Source organism: Aquarana catesbeiana, linkage group LG01 (genome assembly GCF_042186555.1).
Source record: "Aquarana catesbeiana isolate 2022-GZ linkage group LG01, ASM4218655v1, whole genome shotgun sequence".
NCBI lineage: Eukaryota > Metazoa > Chordata > Amphibia > Anura > Ranidae > Aquarana > Aquarana catesbeiana.
This window is the reverse complement of record NC_133324.1, coordinates 93,179,924-93,202,747: the sequence shown is the minus strand read 5'-3', so window position 1 is coordinate 93,202,747 and position 22,824 is coordinate 93,179,924. Positions and strand designations below refer to the sequence as shown.

Genomic DNA, 22,824 nt, shown 5'->3' with positions numbered 1-22,824 from the left:
CCTTTTTGACTTGCAATATATAGTGACTCAGCCCCTGTAGGCCAGGGCTATGGGAGGAGAGAAGCTGCTTGATGTCCATGTGAATGGGCCCTAAAGCAGGATTAGCTGCATTTAGAATGTCTAATCCTGGATGCACAGAATTCTCTTTTCTCCAAATGCAACTAAACAGAACGCACCTAAAATGTACATTGTGAAGGGCACAATTGATAAATCATTACATGCATTTAGAAATGTCCTCAAAATGCATATAATGCAAGTTTGACACTGCCAGTGTGAATGATGCCTCCATTTTATTTTATTTTTTTATTTTTCCCCATAAGGCCCTTTGCACATTGACTGCCTAGGTGAAGTGCGCGCAGAAGGAACAGGTGCAGCAACCAACCCTGCTGTAGGCAGCCTGGAAGCTGCACCTGACCATCCCGACAGCATAAAATGCTGGGAGGGACGCACTGCACCTAGACAGCCCAGCGTATACGGCCCCTTTTTTTGGATTTATATAGCACTGACATAGTCTGTCCGCTCTTTACAGACATTCCTGCCTCCAAAGAAGCTTGCAATCCATACATACATGCTAAGGCCCATTTTACCAAAAATGCTTTGTGGAAATCCCCTTGAGGCAGACTATATATTTGTACAAGAAATTTATTTATCATCATCATTTATATAAAACAATATATTTTATATACCAATAATATAAAACAAAAATATAAAATAAAGGCAGATTCAAACACAGTATAAGTGCAAACAGCAATGAAAAGATGTAAAACAGAGTAAACTGAACTGTATAAAAACAAGTAAAGCTAGTCAAAAATAGCACATTGTATAGTTTCACAGGTTGTATACATAGAAAGTGTCAGCTATAAATTTCCTTCAAATAGAACGGAATAAGGAGAGATTCGCTCATTCATGAGTTTTTGGATTTTCCCCTCATGAAAATGTTACTGTTTAATAGGCAGTTAATAATCTATAAATAGGCACATTTAAAGTGGAATTCCACCCACTTTTACAACTCTTCAGCATCCCTCACTAAACTATGCACTGTAAACGAATTGGATATTTTTACATTTTTTTTTCTCAGCACCTACTGTATAGCTGCTGTATTGATTTTTCACTTCTTCCTCCCTGGCTGTGGCCTATCGCATCTTTTCCTGTTTGCAATGACTTCTGGGAAGGGGAGGCAACTTCCTCTGACACTGTCGTTGCTACGGAAACCTGACCTGAAACCTATTACACTGCTTGTGCTGCACTGAGCATGTGCGAGATCTGCAAGGATGAGATCCAGGAAGAAATACAGTCTGGCTTCAGATGCCCACACTTAAGATGGCCACGGCCTGCTGTAAGTTTATAAAATGACAAACTACTGCTATAAACTAACAAAACAGACCTTAGTTTACAGACTAACTTTACTAGAATACATTAAGCTTGTTTATTATAGGGGTATTTTTATTTAAAAAGTATAATTTCGGCCGGAACACCACTTTAAGGAACATTTATAATGGAGATCGGATGTTAACTGCTCTCCAGTGTCTCCACGATACACCACAGTGCTGGTCCTACATTTTATGGCTGTGTAGAGTCAGCTGTGGATTATTTCAATTTATAAGGTTAGTTTGCCAAAAAAACTTGCAGGTAAGGGGCACCTGTATATAAAAATAAACTGTGCATCCTTGACAAAAATTAGATAATGCCCTTGTTATAGGTGTAGGCCATTTACATACTGTACCTCCTGAAGCCTGGCCAGAAAACTCCCAGAGATGACATCGTCCTGTCCTCCCTTGTTGCTAGGATGTTGCTAAGACAAACCCAGCCGTTACTGTTCACCCCCATCATCACAGAAGTGATCTCTGAAACTCCTGCACACGTGCGGTGGATTAGAAACAGCCAGGAGTTTCTTAGCAACACCCTAGCAACAAGGAAGAATAGGATGATTCTATCTCTGGGAGTTTTTCAGCCAAGCTTCAGCAGGCATGTACAGTGCACCCGGAAAGTATTAACAGCGCTTGACTTTTTCTAGATTTTGTTATGTTACAGCCTTACTCCAAAATAGATTAAATTAATTATTTTCCTCAAAATTCTACAAACAATACCTCAAAATGACAAAGTGAAAGAAGATTGTTTGAAATCTTTGCAAATGTATTAAAAAATAAACTAAAAAAATCCCACGCACATAATTATTCACAACCTTTGCTCAATACTTTGTGGAAGCACCTTTGGCACCAATTACAGTCTCCATTCTTTTTGAGTATGATTCTACAAGTTTGGCACACCTATTTTTGGTCAGGTTTCTCCCATTCTTCCTTGCAGGACCAATCACAGTTCTATCAGGTTGGATGGGGAGCGGCGGTACACATTCATTTTCAGATCTCCCCAAAGATTTTCGATCAGGTTCAAGTCTGGGCCACTCAAGGACATTCAGAGTTGTCCCGTAGCCACTCCTTTGTTATCTTGGCTGTGTGCTTAGGGTCATTGTCCTGTTGTAAGATGAACCTTCGCCCCAGTCTGATGTCCAGAGCACTCTGGAGCAGGTTTTCATCAAGGATGTCTCTGTACATTGTTGCATTATCTTTCCCTCGATCCTGACTAGTCTCCCAGTTCCTGACGCTGAAAAACATCCCCACAGCATAATGCTGCCACCATCACTGTGAGGATGGTATTGGCCAGGTGATGAGTGGTGCCTGGTTTCCTCCAGACATGACGCTCGCAATTCATGGCCAAAGATTTCAATCTTTGTTTCATCAGATCAGAGAATTTTGCTTCTCATGGTCTGAGAGTCCTTCAGGTGCCTTTTGGCAAACTCCAGGTGGGCTGTCATGTGCCTTTTACTAAGGAGTGACTTACATCTGGCCACTCTACCATACAGGCCTGATTGGTGGAGTACTGCAGAGATGTTCTTCTGGAAGGTTCTCCTCTCTCCACAGAGAAACTCTGGAGCTCAGTCAGAGTGACCATTGGGTTCTTGGTCAACTCCCTGACTAAGGCCCTTCTCCCCCGATTGCTCAGTTTGGCCAGGCTAGGAAGAGTCCTGGTGGTTCCAAACTTCTGCCATTTACGTATGATGGAGGCCACTGTGCTCATTGGGACCTTCAATGCTGCAGACATTTTTGGTACCCTTCCCCAGATCCGTGCCTCAATACAATCCTGTTTCAGAGGTCTACAGACATTTACCTTTTGACGTCATGGCTTGGTTTGTGCTCTGACATGCACTGTTAACTATGGGACCTTATATAGACAGGTGTGTGCCTTTCCAAATCATGTCCAACGAACTGAATTTACCACAGGTGGACTCCAATCAAGTTTTAGAAACATCTTAAGGATGATCAGTGGAAACGGGATGCATCTGAGCTCAATTTTGAGTGTCATGGCAAAGGCTGTGAATACTTATGTACATGGGATTTTTTGTTTTTTATTTTTAATAAATTTGCAAAGATTTCAAACAAACTTCTTTCATGTTGTCATTATGGGGTATTGTTTATAGAATTTTAAATAATAACTAAAAAATAATGAATTTATTCCATTCTGGAATAAGGCTGTAACATAAAAAAAAAATGTGGAAAAGGTGAAGCCTTGTGAATACTTCCTGGTTGCACTGTAAATAGCCCTCACCTATAGAAAGGGCATTATCCAACTTTATTCAAAGCGGCACTTTTTTTTTTTTTGTCCACCTGCATAGGCAGTTTTTTGGTAAAGGTAAACTAACCCTTAATGTAGCAAAGGGTCACGTGACTGAAAGGCCATGTGACCAGTCTATCCTCCAAGCTTTTTTTTACGTAAACATATTCATTTTAATATAGTGATCTTATGGCTTTGGAGGCTTGAAGCGCTAAGCACATTGAAGAAGCACCTACCTGTGCTTGACGTATATTTAAAATGCACGTCACACACACAAGCCAGAAGATTTTCAGTTACCTTAACGGTCTAGAACAGGTTACGTAGTTACATAATTGGTAAGGTTGAATAAAAGACAGGTGACCTGCTTTTAGTTGTATTTCTCTGAACACAGTGGAATGGATTTACTAAAGGCAAGTAGACTGTGAACTTTGCAAGTGCAGATGCACTCTGCTCCAGAGATAAGTAAATGAGGGGAAGCTCTGTGGACTTCCATAATCCAATCATGCGCAAGCAAAAATTTTTTTTTTTTTTTTGTGCAGCTTTACAACATTCACTAAGCTCTGGAGCAACTGCACTTGCAGAGTGCAACTACATTTGCAAAGTGCACAGTCTTTTTTGCCTTTAATAAATCAACTCCACTATGTTCTGTTACAGACGTGTTTGCATTGCAGGCAAATCAGTTCAAATGCAGCATTTTGTAATTAAACACATGCATTGGAGCTGCACTCTGTTCAAATGTAAAAGCCTGCATTTTCCAGCAAAGCGCAACTAAACCCTCCTATCTGTTACATCCAAGGTAGCTTCCATCTTGTCATGGTGCTGCACATGTGATCAGTTAGGACACCAGCCATTTGAGGACTTGGCAGTTCAAGTGATAGCACCAGCAACTGTGACTGTTACCATTCACAACATGACCTGAAAGTAACTACTTTGGGAAAAAGTAAAATTGAAAGGGGTTTAGTTCTGCTTTCACCGTGACAGCCAGGATTTGCCAGCAAGAACAAGGGGGAAGAGGAACAGATTGGGCCACAAAAGAAGGTGCCATGGCTGCTAATTGGACAGCACTGATTCATAATAAAAAAGGCATGAGTTATTATTCCTCGAAAAGCATAGTGGACACCACATTATACACACTAATAAAACAAACACAGACTTATAAAGTGATAAAAAAAATACATATGTGTACAAACTGTGCAAAAAACGAATGCATTCAAGCTTGGAGATCATTCTGCAGAAATAAAAAAAGATCTATTTTACAACAGTTGTCCTTGAAAGATTGCCATAAGTCTGAACAAATTCCAGAAACCAAATGGCCAACACCCCTAAAATATATCTTGGTACCATCCTAAAGTGCTCTTAAATTGGACTAACCTGTTATTTTATTTCAGTGTATTAGTCCACCCTGGCAGACCAGTCTCTCCACATTTGCACCTACAGTACAAGTTCCAGAAAACTACAGATGTGTTCTTAAAATTAATAAAAAAAAAAAAATCAAAAACATTAAAATAATCACTTGTAGTCAGATAAAAATACATGATTTTTGTCAGTGTTTATAATTTCTTCCCAGCTTCACCGAGAATCCATTCAATGCCTTCCAACAGTCCAGACAGAGTAGAAGCTTCTGTATTTTGCACCTGTATATTAAAATAATTAGTAAAGATGAACACTTTATAGGGTATTTGTGCTCAGAGTATGGACATTACATTTTTTTTTACATATTTTTAACATGCAGTAAAATAGCTTTAAAATAAACCATCCCTGACCACTGTTGCTGCAGGTACTATGAAGTAATTCATCCTCAAAATCAGAAGAAAGCTATGTTTCATTTTGTATCTAATAGCTTACACAAACTGTAGCTGCTGACTTTTATTATTAGGACACTTACCTGTCCTGAATCCAGCGATGTCGACGCCCCAGCCGATGTTGCTGTCGGGTGCTGCCGCCGCCATTGCCGGCTGGGTCCCTATGTGCATGTGCATGCGTGAAGAGCGCTGCACTTTCTGAATGGCCCGGCGGTGGGAGAAGGAGGAGGGGGGGCGAGCTTCTGATGGACTCCGCTGCAGCGGCGCCTGCCGGAAGTGGGGAAGGGTACCTGTCAAAAACAGGTACCCACTCCCCCCTGAAAGGTGCCAAATGTAGCACCGGAGGGGGGGATCAGATAAGCAGAAGTTCCACTTTTGGGTGGAACTCGGCTTTAACCACCTTACTACCTCCATGATGTAAAAAAGTGAGTTGGTGGACGCTTACATCTGGATCACTATCCGAGTGAGTAGATTACAGGCAAGTAAAAGCCAATCAGAGTGGCTCTATATACCTTGTAATCACTCTGAACCAATGACAACAATCACAGATGTAAACACTGCCTGTGTTTAAAAAGGAGGGAGGAAATAAAGGAGGATTGCAGGAACGAAGAGATTGGTAACCATAGTGTGTCTCTGCCTACCAATGATTGTATGATCACTTTTAATGGGGCATATACAGGCTAGATGTCAAGATTATGCTTAAATAGAAAGTAATAGGAAAATGAGATTTCTGAGCCTTGGTTGTGAAATTTGAAGATGAATTTATCCACAATGCGCATATATACATATATATATATGTGTATGTATGTATATATATATATATATATATATATATATATATATATATATATATATATATATATATATATATATATATATATACACACACACATACACATACATACATACACACACACACACAGGTGAATGAGAACTTGTTTTAATTGCTTTAATTGCCTGTTCAATGACAATGAGTAGACCTAAAAATGTATGGCACTGAAAATTATGTCAGGGCATGGATACATGGGCTGCTATCTCTCGCCTTGACTATTGCAACTCCCTTCTCACTGGCCTGCCTCTCCATAGGCTATCCCCTCTTCAGTCTATCATGAATGCTGCTGCCAGACTTGTACACCTTACCAACCACTCAGTGTCTGCCAACCCTCTCCTACAATCCCTACACTGGCTCCCAATCACCCAGCAAATTAAATTCAAAATACTAACCACAACATACAAAGCCATTCACAACTCTTCCCTGAGCTACATCACCAATCTTGTCTCCAAATATCACCCAAACTGTCCTCTTTGCTCTTCTCAAGACCTCCTACTCTTAAGCTCCCTTGTCTCCTCCTCCTCCCATGCTCGTCTCCAGGATTTCTCCAGAGCCTCTCCCATCCTCTGGAACTCGCTACCTCCACCTGTCTGGATAACCCCTACTCTTTCTACCTTCAGGCGATCCCTGAAAACTCATCACTTCAGGGAAGCCTATTACGTCTCCAACTAATCTTCTACCACTTCCATCAGCTCATTCCCCACAGTTATAACCTTTTGTACCACCTGCCCCACCCTATTAGATTGTAAGCTCTTCTGAGCAGGGCCCTCTTAATCCTCTTGTATTTTATTTTATTATAACTGTATTGTCTCCCTTTTATATTGTAAAGCGCTGCGTAAACCGTTGGCGCTATATAAATCCTGTATAATAATAATATAAAATATTATTAATAATAATAAGTAAAATGGAAAATGTATTCAAATTCCATTGGGTTCCCATAGGAAACCGTATTTTAAATCTCAACGTCAGCCTTCCCTTCAAGTAAGTCTTGCATAGGTATACAGCCTCCTCTCATGTACTGAAACTGCTTAATTTGATTTCAATGCACAGTGCGAGCTTCTCACAGTGTGCATTAAAGGTCTGCAGCAAGTGAGATAGAGCACGTCTCATTTCCAGGCTGACGTATATCCAGCATCAAATAGTCCTGTTCTCCCCCAGCCTGTCTGTCTCCAGCCTGCTCTTTCATTCTGTGGGGTTTCATTTCTTTCAATGGAGGCTAAGCATCATATGTGGGCATTACCTAGGGCAGTCTGCGTACAAATGCAGTCTACCCAGGCACATCCACCCATCAGGGCATTTTCATATTTGCCTAACTTCTCCCTAAAGCCAGCTCACAGTTTGCATCAGGGCAAATGGCTCAAGAAGAGGGGGGGGTGCTGTGATGGTTTCAGGAAGCTATGTACAGCACCCCGCTGGCCCCTCCCACCAGCTATGATCTCTCTGCATAGCATAAGCGACTTAAACTTAAGCTTTAATTAACTGAAGTGCTGCCATTGCAATGTTTAACTACAGCCTGTTTCTTATGGGGAGGCTGAAACCAAAGCAGCCACCACATCTAAGGACTGCTAAGCTACAATAAATGACACGGTTTTCTCTGGATTTAGTTACACTTAACTGCTATGCTGAAAAAAAAATGTTTATAGAGCTGAATATCTTATGGGTGCAACCTAAGCTTATTTGAAAATATTTCACAGAAATAAGAAACCTTGATATAATAGATCAGTTTACAACCTTGTAAACGTTTAAAAAACAAATAACTGACCCCAAAACATTATAACCCATTTACACTACTGTCAGCTACGGTGTATTGCATGTGTAACATGCGTTTTGTCTCATGTTAGGGCAGACAATTAGCTTCAAGGCTCTCGGCACACCAGAGCGGGCAGAAAAAGGTTCCTGCAGTATTTTTCCAACGTAGTATCGCAAGGTTAATTTAACAGTAAAAACATATCATTATCCACTATAATAAGTAAACAGGCATATCTGGAGAATGGAGGGAGCATCCACGGTGCTGGTGTCTATGTGTTCATACTCGCGCTCTCTGCACGCTGTCAGAAGAGATGACAGACTTCCTGGTGTACTGCTGCTCCGAAACGAGTTGCGTCTCTTCCTGGTTGGGACTCCTCCCTTGCAGCGTTGCATGTCACGCTGCGCTCCACCATCCAGCACAGCCATCGGACTCCTTCCTTCCCCGGATTGGGGTGTCTGGCCTCTCCATCTCTTCTAATGGCATGCAGAGAGCGCTACTATGAACACCTAGACACCAGCACCGTGGATGCTCCCTCCATTTTTATTAAATTAACCATGAGTTAGTGCACTTAGAGGCGTTTGTTCTTTCTTGTTGTTTCCAGTACCTAAAGCAGCCATTTTCAACCAGGGTGCCTCAGCAAAGTGCCTATAAATTGCCCAAAAATGGTACATAAGGCGGTGGGTGGATGAAGCCTGCCTTTTAGTCACACAAAGTCACAGGTTTTCATTGTGCACCAGTACGACCTTCTAGCTGCTAATGAAAAATGACATCATCAGTTGATAAGGAGGATGTCAGCCACCTGCATAATATGCTTGTTTAACCCTCCCATGCCTCTCTCCACACATTTTGGGGTCCATTTGTTGAGTGATGGAGAGAAACTGAGGAAGAAGAGAAACACTGGAATTACTAGTCAGTACCAACTTGCACCTCCAACGTCGGGTGTCCTACGTGTGTGGACTTTGCTACTTTACGTAAAACAATCAGAATAGTTTTTACAATTTAGGATGGGGTGCCCCAAGACTGTCCATAATTTGGGAGGGTGCCACGAGACGGTCCATAATTTGGGAGGGTGCCACGAGACGGTCCATAATTTGGGAGGGTGCCTCGAGACGGTCCATAATTTGGGAGGGTGCCTCGAGACGGTCCATAATTTGGGAGGGTGCCTCGAGACGGTCCATAATTTGGGAGGGTGCCTCGAGACGGTCCATAATTTGGGAGGGTGCCTCGAGACGGTCCATAATTTGGGAGGGTGCCTCGAGACGGTCCATAATTTGGGAGGGTGCCTCGAGACGGTCCATAATTTGGGAGGGTGCCTCGAGACGGTCCATAATTTGGGAGGGTGCCTCGAGACGGTCCATAATTTGGGAGGGTGCCTCGAGACGGTCCATAATTTGGGAGGGTGCCTCGAGACGGTCCATAATTTGGGAAGGTGCCTTTACTGAATAAGATACACTGACCTAGAGCTTACTTCTTCTCTTGAACCGGCTGCCCATGTGGATGAGCTCTTTTACTCATGAACTTTTATAGGACTTATATTATATACTGTCTCAGATCAACAATTTGCTCCAAATTACATGGGTCAAAACTATTTTTTTTCCCAACGTAGTACACCACAATGCATGGCAGCACATGAATGTGCTCTGCAGTGCCTCTCAAAATCTATGGCACCCCAACACATGTATGTCGCTACCAAAAATCAGTGGTGTGACAAGGCACTTATAGATTCTCTTTGATGACTGGGATTCCTTTACTTATTGCTAAGGAAGTAAAACTGATAATTTATCTAAAAGGGGTTTGACTATAAATGTAACATGGAAACCATTGTTCCACCAGAAGTAATTTACAGGAATAGTAAAAAACAAGCAGGTCTGCACCCTGCACTTCCACGGAGCTCTCCATGACAGTCAGCATTATGATAGACCACCTTAAAAAGCATGATATGAAATTAAAATTATGGAAAAGAAAAAAAAAAAAAAACAACAAGTTAAAAGAACACAAAGAAAAAAATGGAAATATTACCATCCATGGCCGGTTCAGGTTGCTCAAACACAATTCATGGGCCAGGTACACACAGGGAATCCTCTTGTCCCCGGGGTTGGTGACACAAGCCAGAACTAGCAAAGGTCTCCGCTGAGGCCCCAGGTTTGGATCCATCATTGTTCTGATCTGAGCTACTTCATCATCACGATTGTGTCCTACACAGGAACATCACAGGAGTAACACTGTCACACATCACGCTTCAGGTATTTACTGTTATTTCACAATATGTTGTTGTCAGCATGATACACAGTACATAGATGTCACAGGACAATTCATACTACATTTATACAGACATGCATTTTAAAACTAGCTTGGTCAGAACTATGCAAGATTGAACCTGCCTGGTTTCACTTTGAAAATCAGCAAATTATAGCCAAAATGCATTGGAATCAATGAAAATGGAAAAATTGGGGGGGGGGGGTGAAGGTTCTTAAAGAAGTTTTAAGGCAATTAGGATGTTCCCGCTGGCGTAGCACATATATGCAGCATCACATGGTTTACTCTCAGCATGGAAATCAGTCTGTCAGCAACAGCTCTTAATCTAGTACTAACAATTGGGAGCCCAGAGGATTGGCTCTTAATCATGTGATCGCTGATATTTTTTATTTTTATTACTGCTTTTTTTTTTTAAACTTATTGAATGGCTTTGTTTAACCCCCTTCGTGGTGGAGCGTAAAACAAATGTTAATACCTGAACACAATTTTGCAACTTTGACTTGTCATAGTAAAACTGTACATATCATGGCAACTACTTTGTGTATCCTGGTGGATTATATTTTTTTTTTCAGGCCTAAATGGTAAAGGATATCTAGTGATTTTTTTCTATTTTCAAAGGAAAACTGGCTCAAAATAGTAAAAAAAACAAAAAAACAAAAACCACACATTATCTGTGTATGTCTTGCTATTACCATAACCTACCACCAAAGAACAACCCAAAATAAATTCTCCTATTCCTGACGATCGCAGTGATACCATGTGTACGTTATTTGTTGTTTGTACCCGTACTAGGGCCCAGAAAAAATGGTGCACGTTCTGCTTTTTTTATCCTACCTAAAACACACTGACACTAACTTCAAAAATGCATTTAAAAAATAAAAACCCTACCCAAAATATATTGACCCTGATCTTTGACCCATACCTTGACCCTAACACTAACCCTGGCACTGACCTAGACCAAACCTCCATCTGGCTATTTTTTTCTTTATGGTTTTATTTTTATATATATATATATATATATATATATATATATATATATATATATATATATATATATATATATATATATATATATATATATATATATATATATACACACATATATACACACACACACACACATATAATATATATATATATATATATATATATATATATATATATATATATATATATATACACACATACACACATACACACACACACACACACAGTACAGTAAAACCTTGGATTGCAAGCATAATTCGTTCCGGAAACATGCTTGTAATCCAAAGCACTTGAATATCAAAGCAAATTTCCCCATAAAAAATAATGGAAACTCAGATGATTCGTTCCACAACCATTTATTCATAAGTCCTTCAGTTTATAGTCCATATAAAAAGATTATAGCAATATGATAGGTTGTGTAACCATAAAATGTCCATTCACAAACGGAAGCCTCCACAAGGAGATTAGAAGAAAAATTCAGGAGGAGCTATAGTGTATGAAAGAGAAGAGAGGCGCCTCTAAGTGTAGCAATATGGTTACATTTAATGAAGGTACAACATTTAGCAACTCACATGGTTGATGATTAAAAGAGGCACATGTAAGTATGCAGGCATCCGGGGTAAAGCTGTCCACATAGACCGTCCGCCACCATCCACCATGTGAGTTGCTAAATGTTGTACCCTTCATTAAAATGTAACCATATTTGCTACCACTTATGCCGCGTACACACAAGCGGACTTTGACGGACTGAACCCCAAAAGACTTTGACAGAGTTCCGATGGAGTACCAACGAAACGGACTTGCCTACACACGATCACACCAAAGTCCGACTGATTCGAACGTGATGACGTACGACCAGACTAGAATAAGGAAGTTCATAGCCAGTAGCCAATAGCTGCCCTAGCGTCGTTTTTGGTCCGTCGGACTAACATACAGACGAACAGATTTTTCCATAGGACTCGAGTCCGTCGGAAAGATTTGAAACATGTTCTATTTCTAAAGTCCGTCAGATTTTTCGACAGAAAAGGTCCGATGTAACCCACACACAATCGAATTGTCCGACGGATTCGTTCCGTCGGACCTTTGCTGTCGAACAGTCCGGTCGTGTGTGTACACGGCATTAGAAGCGCCTCTCTTCTCGTTTATACTCAGTTGTGACATGACGTTGCTTGTATATATACATACAGTGGGGACAGAAAGTATTCAGACCCCCTTACATTTTTCACTCTTTATGTTCATTTTTTTTCCTCATTAATGTACACACAGCACCCCATATTGACAGAAAAACACAGAATTGTTGACATTTTTGCAGATTTATTAAAAAAGAAAAACTGAAATATCACATGGTCCTAAGTATTCAGACCCTTTGCTCAGTATTTAGTAGAAGCACCCTTTTGATCTAATACAGCCATGAGTCTTTTTGGGAAGGATGCAACAAGTTTTTCACACCTGGATTTGGGAATCCTCTGCCATTCCTCCTTGCAGATCCTCTCCAGTTCTGTCAGGTTGGATGGTAAACGTTGGTGGACAGCCATTTTTAGGTCTCTCCAGAGATGCTCAATTGGGTTTAAGTCAGGTCTCTGGCTGGGCCATTCAAGAACAGTCACGGAGTTGTTGTGAAGCCACTCCTTTGTTATTTTATTTGTGTGCTTAGAGTCATTGTCTTGTTGGAAGGTAAACCTTCGAACCAGTCTGAGGTCCTGAGCACTCTGGGGCACACAGTGGGAGCTGATCTGCAGGTACCGCAGACTCTATGTCCACCGGCACCCGCCGATCATGTTTTCGTCCAGGATATCCCTGTACTTGGCCGCATTCATCTTTCCCTCGATTGCAACCAGTCGTCCTGTCCCTGCAGCTGAAAAACACCCCCACAGCATGATGCTGCCACCACCATGCTTCACTGTTGGGACTGTATTGGACAGGTGATGAGCAGAGCCTGGTTTTCGCCACACATACCGCTTAGAAATAAGACCAAAAAGTTCTAGCTTGGTCTCATCAGACCAGAGAATCTTATTTCTCACCATCTTGGAGTCCTTCAGGTGTTTTTTTAACAAACTCCATGCAGATACAATGCATCTTTCTCTCCATCCAGAGGAGAAAGAAAATACATGGGTGGGCTGCACAGTGACAAATCACAGTGATAGTTAATCAGAGGTTATCACAGCGATCAGGTGACCAAGAACCAGGAGTCCTGAGTCTCGATCGTGAGTACAAGCCCAAGGCTCTCGTGAGAGACCATCACGTCCTCATTTTACCTTCTCTGTGTTTAATTAATGGCCCTATGTGTACATAACAGAGCAGTTGTATAACATTCCATTCATAAAACTTTGGCCTAGAATTGATAAATTAAACATTTTTATCAATAGCCTGAAGCTCCAAAAGTGCCAAACACATAGAAGGTAGGACATAAGATGAAGGGGTCTCATGGACTAATTTTACAGTAGATGGATTCACGAAAAAAGCAATTTATTGGTGAAATGTTGGCATAGAGCTAGAAACCTTTGCCAGCTTGACAAAAGGTTTCTTGCAGAGTAACACAGGAAAGGCACATGCATTATGGGAACATTGCACAACCCTTGTCCTAACGCAATGGGAAGTATCTGAACTTATCTAAATGAGAAGTGCCTAAAGGAGTGCCTGAATGTATCTACATTGGAGTGCAGTGCTACAAGGTTAAATTATAGGAAAAATAAGGCAAAATTCTGTCAAAAGCAAAACTTAGGTTTCAAGAAATTTTGCATTCAGAAAATTTTTTACCTGCCAGAATATTTTTGGAGTGCAAGAAGCCGAAACACCCAGGAGTAAACCTAGGCCAGGTGGGACCTAACTTTTTTTTCCCCTTTAGCTAAAAAGTTGAACAGGCAGGAATTTTAATGCAGAAAAGACATGGCTTGACGTCACCCCCACCAGGCCAATGAAAGTGGCCGGAGGTCGAGACCTGGAAGCCCTCCACCTGAAGATGTCAGCGGCCAGTGGGGAGCTCTGGATTCATGGTAAGTATAGTTATGTTTTAAGAGCTTATTCCTGAAAACAGTGGTGTCGCTATGGGGGTGTGGGGACCACACCTGGGTGACACCAGGGAGCAGTTGTATTAGTGGGTGCCATCGAGCCCCCCCCATCAGTAAAGCGGTGACAGTGGGAGAGGAGCTCAGTCCGCCAGAGAACAGGAAAAGTGCTGCGGCAAGGGAGAGGCGAGCTGCAGGCTGTCAGTGTATCTCCCTCGCTCGCCGCCCCCCCCCCAGCAGTGCCGACAAGAGAAAGCGGTTCTCATCTGGTTTGCTGCCCAGCTTGCTGCCCGGTCTGTTTCTTCCCCATTTGCCACAGCGGAGGGCCAATCAGAAGAGACTAGGAGAGCATCATGGGACATGTAGTCCCGGAAGATTGGTGGTCCCATTGTCTACAATGAGAAGGCTACACTCCCCAGCAGGCAACTCTGCTGGGGGGAGATTGAGAGCCTGGAACCCAGAAAAAAGCTGAGTGCGTGCTACAGGAGACAAGAAAAGAGAGGACTGTGCTGGGGAAGCCAGAGAGAGAGAGAGAGTCACTCTGTACCCGCACCAGAGAGAGAGAGCAAGTCACGCAGTACCCACACCACCAGAGCGAGGAAGCCACGCTGTACCCACTCCACCAGACAGAGCGTGAGTCACGCAGTACCCGCACCACCAGAGAGAGAGTGAGCCACGCAGTACCCGCACCACCAGAGAGAGAGTGAGCCACGCAGTACCTGTGTAAAGCTCCTGTTGCTGGATGTAGTGACGTCATCACGCGGTGTGCTCTCTCCAGTTGTGCTGGTAACAGGCGGTTGTTTACTAGCCAGAGTTGGATGGAGTGATGGCAGCTGGGGGAGAGGTGAGAGACCCTCCTGGTGAGGGGGGTACAGGGGAATTGTATGCAGTGAGAGATTGTGGGATGCAAAGAATACAAATTTAAGGTGGGGGGGGCTGCAGGGGGAATTATAATTGTGTAGGGGAGGGTAATATTAATTGAAGGGGAGGTGACAACATGTTTTACCGCACCAGGTAACACCGACCTTAGTAACACCACTGCCTGAAAACCAAAGCACTAATCACTGTGTGTACACCTAAACTGTTGGATCTTCACAAGCACTGTAACCTATGATGGTCAATAGTTGGCCTAACTGATGCAAGATCTTCGCCACATGTTCATTTTAGTGAGACATCTGCCACCATCTAAGGCTAGCCATACATGGATAGTTTGTTTTTTCATCAGATGGCGGGCTGGTTAAAAAAAAAAAAAAAAAAAAAAAAAAAAGCGGATGAGGTGGATGGAGGAATCTTCCGCTTTGTGCTATTGTATTCTGACAGCGGGGACTCCTCCACTATCAGAATACACTGATCAGCACTGCATTCGGTTGGGTGCAGGCGCTGAATGAATCAAAGTTTTCCAACAGTTCAGTTCAAGAGAAGTCGATCATTAAATCAACTTCTCTCTAACAGGAACAGCCATGATTGGATCGACATTCGTCAGGTCCTTGCTCAACTGGCCGTATTGTGATCCATCTATGGCCAGATTAATACAAGCCTGAAACTAGGAACATGTGGCTATGAGAAACATCGTAGTACTTTAACGTAATTTTGAAGCTTCCTGAATGTGAGGGTAGAGTGGATGTTCGTGGGTGTATGTCCTCTGCATCACAAAGAGGTAAAGAGATAGGATTTCTAGATCATCAACCAAAGGAAGTGGGTGGACTGGTAACTATAGTATGGATATGTTCCCTGTATGTATCGTTAAGTTCCATTTTCAATTTTGGCTGAAACGTACCACCAAATCTCACTGAACAAACATTGTTATAGCATGTAAGTAGCAAGCATTAGCTCCTTTGTAACTGTCTGAAATATTTTTTTTGTCAAAGGTAACCTCAGTGTACCAGAAATCTAAAAGGGAGTTTAGATTAGTTGCTATGTGCAGTACAAATAGTTTTTTTTCATATAATTTCTTAAATTAAAATAAGTGTCCCACTGATTCTTATTATATACATTAGGGCTGCAACTAACGATTATTTTCATAATCGATTAGTTGGATGATTATTGTTTAGATTAATCTATTAATCGGTTAAAAAAAAAACTTAAAAAAAAAGTGTGGTGTATAATTTAGTGAATATGTAAAGTTTTAAAAAAAGGCAATTTGTTCTTAAAGATCTCTATGCAGTGGTAAATATAAATAACCAACTATATGGAGCAAAATATCTAATCCACTCTGAGAATAACAGACAGAAGAGATATAATGTATCTATTAGAGGAGAGATATACTGTATATACTATTAGAGGATATACTGTATATGCTATTAAAGGCTGAATCTGGTAAATATCATCAGACTCAGAGATCAATTTTTTTTATTTAAAAAACAGTCTTCCTTAAAAAAAAAAAAAAAAAAAAAAAAAGTCATTTTAAGAACGTTTGTTCGATTTTCTAATCGTTAATGGGGTCAAATTGACGTTCATTTTCAACCACAGTGATGTGAAAATTTGGAAATAGAAAACTTCTTGGTCAAAGGAATTTTCAGACAGTGTATGTGGTTTTTGTTCAGAAATTTGTTTTAAAAACAGAATGTTAAAAACAAGTGAAAATTTCAAACATTCTTTCATTTGGCGAATGTACGAAGATTTTTCGTCTGAATATTCTCGTCTGAAAATTGATCCGTGTGGCCAGCATAAGGCTCGGATACACCTATGCAGTTTGTTTTTGATCTGTTTCTGCACTGCTTTTTGCTGTGTTTTGATTTTTGCACACGTGATTTTGCTGCGATTTGCATTTTTTGCATTTTTTAGGGCCAATTTGTTGTTGGGCAAATAAAAAAACCACAAATTGCTGCAAAAACGCATAACATGCTTTTCTGCAACTTCTCCATTTAAGTATATTGAACCAAAAAAAGCACCGTTTTGTGTTAAAAAAAAATAAAAGTCCCTGACCCTTTCCAAATACGCAGCGGCTGAAAAAAGCATAGATGTGAACATGTCCCATATGAAACCAGGTTGAATGAACTGTAGTGCGTTTCTGCAAATAGCACCAAAAAACACATAGATATGAACTAGGTCTAAGACGTTTAGTAACATTTTGGGGTTAAAAAAACAAAAATGAGCCCTTTATAGTACAAAAAGAGCAGATAATCACTACTGTAAGGGGTTCTTTTTTTTACTGTAGAACTGTGAAAGTAATATTTACAGTAGTGATTATTTGCTCTTTTTGTACTATAAAGGGCTCATTTTAGGTTTTTTTAACCCCATTATGTTACTGGCCGATTAATGGATTATGAAAATAGTAATCGATTAATTTCATAATCGATTAATCGATTGGTTGTTTCAGCCCTAATATACATTGCTATAAACCTGAAATTATTTTTTTCCTTTGCGTTTCACAGCATATTAAAATGCAATAGGAGTCATCATGTGACTGGTAACCACACATTTGGCTCGGACATGCGACATCTCCTTCTGATTTCCCAATTTAAGTCTGAAGTATGGAGAAACCCTGAAGTATTTCCTGTACTGGCAGTATGTCTTCAAACAGCAGCTTCCAAAGATATGAAAGCTCCAGCCTTCTACAGAAGTAACCTATTCCACTACGCTGCTCTTTTGCAAACTTGCAAAATTAAAAAAGGTGCAGGTCAGGGAAATAAAAAACATTTCATTGTAAGGGTTTGTGATATTTCTGTAGCAGTATACCCGTAGGGGCCGCTGGTGATTGTGGTTCGTCTCTCACCGTGCACAGCCAGGCACACAAATTTCCAGACATACTTCAGTCAAGAAACAGTCCTTGTACTTTGTTTTGTTTTATTAGGGGAATAGAACTTGAATGGGGATAGGGTGCATATGGGATGCTCACTTGATTGAAGATAAGAAATTTAGAGACTGAACTATATACACCACAGGTATACACAACCTCTTCTCTTTCCACCACAAACCTTGCTTGCAGACTATCACTCCAAGAACCAACTAGCACTGTGGTTAGGGCCTGACACTGACTTAGCCAGGCCCAAAGCAAATGCCCTTTGCAGACAGGGACCGCAGTCCCCTATGGTGTAGCAAAATGGTGGTAGTTCTTAGTGCTAGCTGTCCCACATGTGGCTACTGCTCCCACCACATGTGGTGGTGCTCCCAGTACCACCTCGTCAGGACCTGCCAGCCCTCCTGGCTGCAACTGCCTCTTTCCAGTTCCTGTGCCACCACAATCCTCCTGAATGGCTCTGCACCCATCTCAGTCCTCTCAGGCATGCATTCCAGTCCTCCTGACTGTGTCACTCATCAGCCCTCTTGGCTGTTCATTTTGCTCCTGGAGACATGCCCGGCAGTGTTCTCCTGCTGTCCTCTCCTTGCTTCCGTGCCTCCCAAGACTTCATCTCCAGGTTCCACCCAAACAACTCCTCCCCAGTTGGGCTTATGCGTATTTGAGGGGGCCTGCCCCCTGCCAATCCAAGTTGGGGATTGGTCAGGGCTCTCAGAATACTCCAGGCAACTCCACCTTACCTCCCTTCCCATTCTTCGAGAAGGTTACAGAACATTTGAGAAGTAGGGGGGAGGTCTCAGTGATGCTACCTGTGTCATCCAGCTCTCCCTGGATTTCTGCCCAACCCAGAACAAAAACACAGACAGGTTTGGCTTCCAGCCAAGCCAACATACATTTACCTACTATTCACAAAAAAAAAAACCTCTAGCAACACAGCTAGGGGATGCTACATTTCCATTACAGGTGGATATTTTTGTCAAGTTCTTATATCTCTTGAGGATTTGAGGTGGATTTCCCCAACACACCTGCGGACCATGTTTGTGCTCGATTTGGATTTGGTTTACCTTTGTCATGATTACTAAGTGCAAAAGCAGAATCTATCAGAAAGCATTGAAGCGGTAGTAAACCTCTTTTGTTTATCTTTTACCTACAGGTAAGCCTATAATAAGGCACTTTAAATAGCTCCTAAGAAGATATTTACTTGTATAGCATTCGGTGACATCAATGGTGCATTGAGAGAGCTGTGCCAGGGCCGTGACTGCCACACGCATGCATGGGGGTGAAGTCATCACGGCTTGCCCATTCATACGACTGGGGCCCACTAACCCAGAAGGAAGACCAGGTAAAGATGGTCCGGGGACACACTGGGCACCTTCGCTGCCATTGTGCTCTTGCTGGATGTCCAGTGTGTTCCTGTTCCTTTAAGGGGGCTTGGGCTGCCTCCAGGCTCACCTGCCCCACATCTATCCATTCCATGCATGTGCTTCCACTGTAGAGACACTTATAAATTTGTAGTGTTAGGACTGCAAACAACACAGGGTGCCATGACAAGGCCTTGCAGCTTTCACATGCGTTTGCAAATGTGTGCTAACCAAACCGCTGTTTTTAACAGACGGTTAGGTTAATTTGGTTGGTCAGCAGACTGGTTAGTGAGTTGAGCTATGGAATTGTTTTTGTCTTAAAGATGGAAGCCCTGTCAGCGCGCTGCTGGAGGAATCAATTTCATAGGTAAGTCTCTCTTAATGTGCTAGTATGCAATGCATTGCCTTGCAGGGGGAAAGCTTTTTTTTTTTTTCCTTCATGGACACTTTACTACTGCTTGTTGTCGCTGGTGCTGGGCTTTCTTATTTGAAAAACATGGTATATTTCCTAATAGATGATAGATGCACCCTGTAATAATTTGTCTTTTTGTAAAACAAGGTCTTTATGTAGATCATTAAAAAAATTACTTAGGGTCTATTCACACCAGCCGCTGCAATTTTATGTTGAGGAACATTATTCTGAAATTGTTCAACCATTTTTGACACAGCTTTTCACAGATTGGTGAACCTCTGCCCATCTTAACTTCTGAGACACTCTGACTCTCTAAGATGCTCTTTTTATACCCAATTATGTTACTGACCTGTTATCAATTAACCTAATTTGTTGCAAAATGTTCTTCCAGCTCTTCCTTGTTAGTATCACTTACTTTGCCAGTTTTGTGTTGCCCTGTCCCGAAATTTTTGAGCCATGTTGCTGCCATCAATTTCTAAATTACCTTATTTTTTTCTAAAAATGGTACAGTTTCTCAGTTTAAACATTTGCTGTTTTCTATTTTCTATTGTGAAAAATTTGGGTGTATGAGATTTGCAAGTCATTGAATTTTGCTTTTATGTAGATTTTACACAGCGTCCCAACTTTTTGTGAATTAGGGTTATAGTGTGTATCCGGAAAGTATTCACATCGCTTCACTTTTTCCACATTTTGTTATATTAGAGCCTTTTTCCAAAATGTATTTGATTCAATATTTTCCTCAAAATTCTACAAACAATACCCCATAATGACAACATGAAAGAAGGTTTGTTTGAAATCTTTGCAAATTTATGTAAAAAAGAAAAAAAAAATCCCATGTACATAAGTATTCACAGCCTTTGCCATGACACTCAAAAATGAGCTCAGGTGCATCCTGTTTCCACTGATCATCCTTGAGATGTTTCTACAACTTGATTGGAGTCCACCTGTGGTAAATTCAGCTGATTGAACATGATTTGGAAAGGCACACACCTGTCTATATAAGCTCCCACAGTTAACAGTGCATGTCAGAGCACAAACCAAACCATTTGGTCCAAGGAATTGTCTGTAGACCTCCGAGGCAGGATTGTATGGAGGCACAGATCTGGGGAAGGGTACAGAAATATTTCTGCAGCATTGAAGGTCCCAATGAGCACAGTGGCCTCCATTATCTGTAAATGGAAAAAGTTTTGAACCACCAGGACTCTTACTAGAGCAGACCGACTGGCCAAATTGAGCGATCAGCGGAGAAGGGCCTTAGTCAGGGAGGTCACCAAGAACCTGATGGTTACTCTGACAGAGCTCCAGCATTTCTCTGTAGAGAGAGGAGAACATTCTAGAAGAACAACCATCTCTGCAGCACTCCACCAATCAGGCCTGTATGGTAGAGTGGCCACACGTAAGTAACTCCTCAGTAAAAGGCTCATGACAGCCTGTCTGGAGTTTGCCAAAAGGCACCTGAAGGACTCTCAGACCATGAAAAACAAAATTCTCTGGTATGAAACAAAGATTGAACTCTTTGGCCTGAATGGCAAGCGTCATGTCTGGAGGAAACCAGGCACCGCTCATCACCTGGCCAATACCATCCCTACAGTGAAGCATGGTGGTGGAAGCATCATGCTGTGAGGATGTTTTTTAGCGGCAGGAACTGGGAGACTAGTCAGGATCGAGGGAAAGATGAATGCAGCAATGTACGGAGACATCTGTGATGAAAACCTGCTCCAGAACGCTCTGGACCTCAGACTGGGGCGAAGGTTCATCTTCCAACAGGACAACGACCCTAAGGACACAGCCAAGATAACAAAGGAGTGGATATGGGACATCTCTGTGAATGTCCTTGAGCGGCCCAGCCAGAGCCCAGACTTGAACCCGATTGAACATCTCTGGAGAGATCTGAAAAAGGCTGTGCACCGACGCTCCCCATCCAACCTGATGAAGCTTCAGAGGATTGGCAAAGAAGAATGGGGGAAACTGCCCAAAAATAGGTGTGCCAAGCTTGCAGCATCATACTCAAGAAGACTTGAGGCTGTAATTGGTGCCAAAGGTGCTTCAACAAAGTACTGCGCAAAGGCTGTGAATAATTATGTACATGTGATTTTTTTTTGTTTTTTATTTTTAAAAAATTTGCAAAGATTTCAAACAAACTTCTTTCACATTGTCATTATGGGGTATTGTTTACAGAATTTTGAGGAAAATAATACATTTAATCCATTTGGGAATAAGGCTGTAACATAACAAAATGTGGAAAAAGTGACGCGTTTTAAATACTTTCCCGGATGTACTGTAGCTGTATACAAGCATACGCCGTGCTTGGATACATTTTCAAACTCACATATGTAAGTTGCTGAAAGTGGTTTTGAGCATCCAGGGATTTATGCTTGTGCAGCGTATATTCAAGTACAGCTACAGGCAGTCCCGAGTTACGAACCTCTGACTTGCGAACGACTCCTACTTATGAACGGGAGGCGGCGTGACATTCTACGCATGCGCGGCCACTTCTCGATGGCGGGCACCGCGGAAAACGGCATCTGCGCATGCGCGGCTACTTGACAGAACATTGGAAAACATCGGAAAATGACGTCGCTGCCGTTCTGCGCATGCGCTTCCAACTTATGAACATATCCGACTTGAGAACAAACCAGTAGTCCCTAACCCGTTCATAACTCGGGGACTGCCTGTATTCATTACTATGGTCAGCTTTACTCCCCAGCTGTGTCTATTGGGTGAAGAAAAGCACCTGTAATTTATGTCAGATGCCCAAAAGTGTCCATGTGCATGAGGCCATAAGAAGGGGAACATTTTTGTTTTCATTTATTTTCATGACCATAGGAAATGTACAAACTCATGAAGCATTATTTTTAAAGCTGAACTTGGAGTATTTGTACGGTTTCACATCGCAGCGACTCCCCTAAAGGGATAGGAATAAGCATAATACCGCACTGTATGAAATAGCATTGGGAAGGCTGCAACCAGAGAGCCAGCAAAAAGAAGCATCGGGAACCAGTAGTAAAGCTGAGAGGAAGACTGTTGGAGTTAAGAATAGGCATGTGCAATTCGTTTCGTTCCGAATTCGT

General features: G+C 41.8%; 1 protein-coding gene across 1 annotated transcript in view; it reads right to left on the bottom strand.

Moving 5' to 3' along the window:
* Positions 1-624: 624 nt before the first annotated feature.
* FBXO4 (F-box protein 4) overlaps positions 625-22,824 on the bottom strand; it is a 57,654-nt gene continuing 35,454 nt past the window's right edge. Inside the window, exons 6-7 of the mRNA XM_073621786.1 lie at positions 10,013-10,188; positions 625-5,243 (exon numbers count right to left, since the gene is read on the bottom strand). Coding sequence (XP_073477887.1) covers positions 5,160-5,243; positions 10,013-10,188 — 260 coding nt within the window. The 3' untranslated portion in view covers positions 625-5,159. The remainder of the gene's footprint in view (positions 5,244-10,012; positions 10,189-22,824) is intronic.